General features: G+C 50.3%; 1 protein-coding gene across 1 annotated transcript in view; it reads right to left on the minus strand.

The window, feature by feature from the left end:
* Nucleotides 1–5,799, minus strand: part of KIAA1755 — a gene marked incomplete at both ends in the record, with an annotated part of 30,976 nt that extends 25,177 nt beyond the window's left edge. Inside the window, 3 exons of the mRNA XM_082857826.1 lie at nucleotides 408–1,746; nucleotides 5,398–5,595; nucleotides 5,785–5,799. Coding sequence (XP_082713952.1) covers nucleotides 408–1,746; nucleotides 5,398–5,595; nucleotides 5,785–5,799 — 1,552 coding nt within the window. The remainder of the gene's footprint in view (nucleotides 1–407; nucleotides 1,747–5,397; nucleotides 5,596–5,784) is intronic.
* Nucleotides 5,800–6,000: the final 201 nt, after the last annotated feature.

A 6,000-nucleotide genomic window follows, 5' to 3' on the forward strand; every position in this document is an offset into this window, starting at 1 on the left:
GTAACAGCTTACAATATTGATCTCCTTCTATGGGGCAGGCATTGTGCTAAGCTCCTTACTTCTGGTGTGTCTTTGACCCTCAAAACAACTTGAGGAGGCAGACGAGATCCCCATTGTATGGACAGGGAGACCTGGACTTAGAGAGGTTACGTCCTTGATCAAGGTCACCCAGCCAGTGCGTGGCCAAGCTGGGGTGTAGACTCAGGCCATCTCAACACAATCACAGAACCTTGCTCAATTCCAGGCCCATGAGACCTCAAGCCTTTTGACATGCCACCCCATGCTCTAAATCCCTGAGACTGAGCCAGCCCAGGTGGGTCTCTGCCCCTGACAGCCTGTGCCACCTTGTCACCTGATCACATGCAGAGAACAGTTCCCCTGTTCAGCTGAGTGAGTGGGCAACTTACCTTTCCCCAAGCACTTGCCTCGGTTGGGTTTGGGAGAGTAGAGTGAACACAAGACTTTCCAGGGCCCGTCATGCTGGAACGAGGCTTTCTCCTGAGTCACAGGGCCTTGCCTCTGCCACTTTAAGAAAGAGAATTTGAGCCCAGGAGTGGGGGAAGTGTTTTGACAGGGCCTGGCCACAGGCTTGGGAAGTCTCGCATTTTCCTGTTGGGTCCTCTCTTCCATCTTGGTTGCAGGGGCTGGAGAAGCAGGAGGGGAAGCTGGGCGCAGCTGGGCAGAGGTTGCTTGTTTTGGTCCCGGATTGAGCCGGACTATATTCTCTGAGTCTCCCAGAGGTCCCTGTGTCTTGGAGGGAGCTGACTCTTCTGAGACACCTGGCCCGAGGCCAGAGGCACCATGCAGTGGGTTTACAAGGACGCTGAGGTAGGGCTCTTGGGGCTGGTGTTCTGAGTCTTGGGTGGGAACTTTATGATTAACCTTTCTCCTCAAGTCGCAAACACAGGGTTTCTCCCCCGAACTTGCTGGCTTCTCACAAGTCCATTTTTCCAAGGAAGGCCCCCCATTGGCCCCTGAGAGAGGCAGTATCCTTTGAGAGAAAGGGATTTCCTTAGTTCCAGATAGCTCCTCCTGTGCGCCAAAAGGAAACCCACTGGATGTCTCCACCTCCTTACTGGGAGACCCTCCTCGGTTCTCTTGGGAAAAGTCCAGGAGAGCCACATAATCTCCCTCCAAGTCCTGGCTGGCCACTTCGTCCACCCTAAAGCCCACCTCCCCAGGCCCAGCTTGCTCCACTTTGATGAGTCCTGGATACTTGTCCCCATGTGTCCTGCCCTTGCCCTTGGCCAAACTCTGGGCAAGCAGCACCTGGCTGCCTGGGGACCTGGCCTGGTGCAGCTCTTGGGGGCTGTTCAAATCCAGTGCCTCTAACTGAAGGGATCTCCAGGCTGGGGAGAGGACATTTACTGCTTGGGGTCTGTCATCCACAAACTCTGGGCTGGTTATTTTGGTCCAGGGCACAGGGGCAATCCCGTCTTCTGAAGCTACCAGGCAGTTGTGTAGGGGACTGCCCTCAAGGTCACTGTTGATGGCCTCCAGCCAGGCTTGGGTGAAAAGTATAGGGTAGGATGACTCAGGAACAGGCTTCGTGTCCACTGTGTGGAGGTCCACAGAGAGGCACTTGATCATGATGCAGACGGACTGCTCCTCCCGGGGCTCAACTTGGAGGTAGAAGTCACCTTGGCGCAATAAGAGGGGATTGAGGGATGCCAGGTGGACCACAACCTCATCCCGCAGGCACAGAGGCCAGCCTTCATGCAGGAAGAGGTGGTGTGAGTAGGGGGTCTGCAAAGAGAAGGGGCTGGCATCAGAGAATCTGGCCCTGAAAACCCCGCCCACGGGTTTGCTTCCTTCCCTCTCCCAGAAGGAACCCTGAATGGGTCGGGGACTCAGGTGAGGCAAGAAAGGTGCCTAGCACACAGCATCCAAGGAGGCTCCACTCTCAGCATCCTGCAAGTCACACAGCCCCAAGAGGCAGCGCCTCCTTCAATGTTGTGCCTCCCACGCCTCTTGCTCACCTTAGTCCTGGCCCTGACCTTGAAAATACTTGCTAGCCTACTGGGCCAAAGGAGAAAAGCTCTGAGTGCCAGGCGCCAGTTAGCAAGCACCTTTCCCACGAGGATCGTCCTGCTGGCTCCCTTCTCCTCTCCACCTATCAAAACTTCTCTCAAGCCAGCTCAAGCTAAACCCTCCCCTTTAGGGCCAGGGAGACGTGGCTTCCAAGGTCTGAATCACTAATTTGTGCAAATGACTTAACTTCTTTGAGTCTCAATTTCCCTATTTGCAAATAGGAATAATGATACATAGTGGTATTATTGGGTTGGTATGAGGATCAAGTTAGATTATAAATACATTTATGTTTTTTTAAAAATCAACACAATGCATAACATATAATAAGTAGACGTTCAATAAATATTATTTCCCTCTCCCTTTGACAATATTTACCTTTTGAAAAACTGTAGGATTTTCAATCTTTAAAAGACGTTACTTACTGCCTTTATTCCATTCTCTAATTTGTAAAGTAGAGAGATTACAGAGTGAAGTAGAAACACTACTAAGTGAGAAGTTAGGAAATCTGACCCTGCCACAAACTTGCTGGATGGCCCTGAAAAATCATTCCGCTCTTCTGGGTCTGAAAGTCAGACCCAGAATATTTATCTGTTTGTTTATTATTTATTTATTTCCCATTAGCAGTTAACAACACGGCAGGTGAGGCTAAACAATAAAAAAATGTTAAACAGAAGGTGCCAGAAAATCTCTACAGAGGTAGACACAGCAAGTTATCCTGGGGCCTCTCCAGGGGGCTGTCAGGGCTGTGCAGACCCAGTGTTCAACAGTGACACCACGTGGCAACAACAGAAACGACAGCTCCACCAGACTGACAACAGGTCTTTCTCTACCTGACTTTTGGAAAAGAGTCTGATCTGATTCCTACAGATTGAATAAGCCCTGGATAATCTCATATAATTTGCATGTGTATATAGGAGACCTCCAGGGGGTGACACTAAACTTCCTGTTAATTAAGCAGGTGCTTCCTGGAGTTATTAATTGGGGAAATAATGTGATCTGACCATACTTGTACCTACCATGTTGATAAACCAGTTCATTTCAGTTACACTGCAGATTCGGCTGTCTCCAAGAAGCTTCATATCCATAAACCCCACGAGTCTGTGTTACTCCAGCCTTTCCACATAGCCTTCTGCTGTTTACAACATCCTTTCCGTCACCTTCTCAGTGAACAAGACGAAACAGTCCAGAGGTATTTTGCAAATAGCAAAGCACCATAGAAATGACTGTTACGATCATCTTATTTGACACTCAGTAACTCAGTGGTGCAGGCAGTTCAGGAAAGTTCCTCAACTTTACAGATGAGGAAACCGAGGCTAAAGAATTGCCTCATGGTCACACAGCTGAAAAGTAGCAAAAGCAGGACTTGTGCCTAGACTTTCACATTTGGAGTCGGCTGTATCTGTCCTTAGTCCCTCCAGACCTCATTGATGGTGGCTGTCTGTCTGGGTGCTGGTGGTTATAAAGGCAGACTTTGAGGCTGGCCCATTCTTATTTCAGAGGAAGAAAGGAGACAGTGGGAAAGTAACAGCCAGCAGCTACTGAGCAATTACTTCATGCCAGGCTCTGGGCTAAGCTGTGTGTATCATCTCGGTGAGGTACATACATCCTGTGTTATTAACATTCCCCCTTCCTACATAAGAAAACTGAAGCTCAGAGAGGTCACATAGATCCCCCAACTTCATAGTGATGGAGACTGGATTTGAACTTGGGGCATCTGACTCCTGAGGGCATACATGAATCCCACGCTACTACCCCCTGCTCTGAGACGACACGAATTCACCTATAATTACGATTAAAGTTAAAGATAATTGGAAATAAAGAAATCTAAATGTTGTGACCCTTGTCCCTAGAAGAAATGGGGAAAGAGACAGTGCAAATGCAGTTTTAATGGCCAAATAAAGGAAGCAGGCAGTTGTACAGCTTGTCAGGGAGAAGAAATAAGGATGGGGAGGATATGGCTTAAATGATGTCAACATGGATATGTGGAAATTGGCTGCAATGTTTCAGTGAGACTCTTCCTTCTCCTAAAAGAACAGCAAATGTGTATGGAGCTATTTCTGTGTGTCAGGCACTGTGCTAAGTAGCTTAAATGAATGATCTATTTCCTTCCAGTACCAACCATCTCTAATTCTGGCTCCTAAGCCTGAACTTTTAGCTGCTACATTCAATTTCTTTCTATCACTGAAATGACGCACACGGTCCCTCTGCTTATCTGTCCTCCCGATGTGCCAGGTCCCCGACAGGCATGAGCAACTCAGGAAAGGCTAGTAGGACCTAAGATGCTGTTAGCGATTCTTGACGCTGGGGCAGTAGGGGTGGGCACTGAATAACAGAAGAGTAGGGCAGAGTCAGCAACTCTGTGAAGGGTGTGGGTAAGTTCTAGCAGTGGGCATCTGAGGCTTTGGTCTCCAAAGGCCTCTCCCCACCCTTTCTTAAAACAGTCTCCACCCTCTGAGCTTAGAGGTAGGCGTATGACTCAAGAGTGGCCAATCCTGGTATCCCATTCCTCTGGCTGCAATAATTGGTCCAAGCATGGACACAGGATCCAAGCCTGGCCAATCCTGGTACCCCATTCCTCTTGCCACAGTGATTGGTCCAAGCAGGGACACAGGAGCCGAGCCTGGCCAATCAGGATCCTTCCTTGTGACTTTTCTATCTGCAGTCGATGGGGAGGAGCTCATTTTCCTCTCCAGAGTAGGATTTTGATCCTAGTGCTGCCCTGGGCTCCAGCCTTGGGAAACACCTAGCCTGTAAGAATGATTCTGGCAAGCAGTAGAAGCAGAGACAAGAGACAGAAAGAGTCCTGGAGGAGTTTGATCAGCGGAACATCTCGGGCCTTGGTCCGAATCACCCTGTCCTGGTCTGAGTAAGGATCTGTCATTTGCAGCGAGTGAGTCCTGCCTAAAACACTTTTCTTTCCCCTTTGCCTCAGGAGAGGCCTCCCTGAGATCTGGGATGAAGGCGTCTCCAGGGAAGAAAGTGAGAGTCCTGATGCCACAAGGGCTCCAGGGAAGGTCTAGGACATTCTCTACTATTTCCATTGGAGCTGCAGCACTTCAGCCAATACAGCCACATGATGCCCACAGTGCCAGTTCCTGGGGGCCAGAGAACCACAAGGCTGGCCTCCCTTCCTGTTAGTCAAAGTGCAAACGTGATTGACTCCTAGATGTCAGAGCGTAAAGGGCCAAGTGACCTTCCTGTCCATTTGTGGGGCTGAAGTGTTTTTTGGAGAAAGCAATGACACCAGAAAGCCATCCCACGTCCCCAGTTCATGCCCTCCAACAACACACTCGCCAGCCCACCTCCTTCTCAGCCCCTGGCCTTCTGGGAGAGCTTGTCCCCTGGTCCCACATCCCTCTGACTTACACAGGCTGCTTCGCGCACTTGTTCACACAGGCGCTTGGCAGGGATCAGGAAATCCAGGAGGAAGTTCAGTCCATCGCCCCGGAAGTCAGAATCCAGGAGACGGAACACCTGACCCAGGATGGTGGGTGCTGTGGCCTCAAAAGGGGGGTAGAGGCCCGCCAGGGCATGCTGGATGGCGGCATCCAAGGAAGGGGGGTCCTGTGGGGGACAGGAGGAGAGGATGAGAAGTGATAGTAGCAATAATAATAAGGGTAGGGGCCACTTCCTCTGACCTTCCTGACCTCAGATAACTAAGGCTCCTGCTAACTCTGAACTCCTCTGCTACACCCTCCCACTCACACACCCCCTTCAGCCACATTGGCCTTCTTTCCTTTTCTTCAAACATACCAGGCACAATCCCATCTCAGGGCCTTTGCACTGGCTGTTCCCTCTGCCTAGAATACTCCTCCTTAAGACATCCTCACTCCCTCACCTCCTGCAGATCTTTGCTCAAATGTCATCTGCTGATCCAAGGTGGAGTAGAGGAACAGGGGAAGGCACCCAGGTCAGGGCCAGAGGCAAAGGAGAGGTCAGCATCCCCAAATGTCGCCACCTGGCTGACCT

Source organism: Leucopleurus acutus (assembly GCF_964270905.1).
Source record: "Leucopleurus acutus genome assembly, chromosome: 16".
Lineage (NCBI taxonomy): Eukaryota > Metazoa > Chordata > Mammalia > Artiodactyla > Delphinidae > Leucopleurus > Leucopleurus acutus.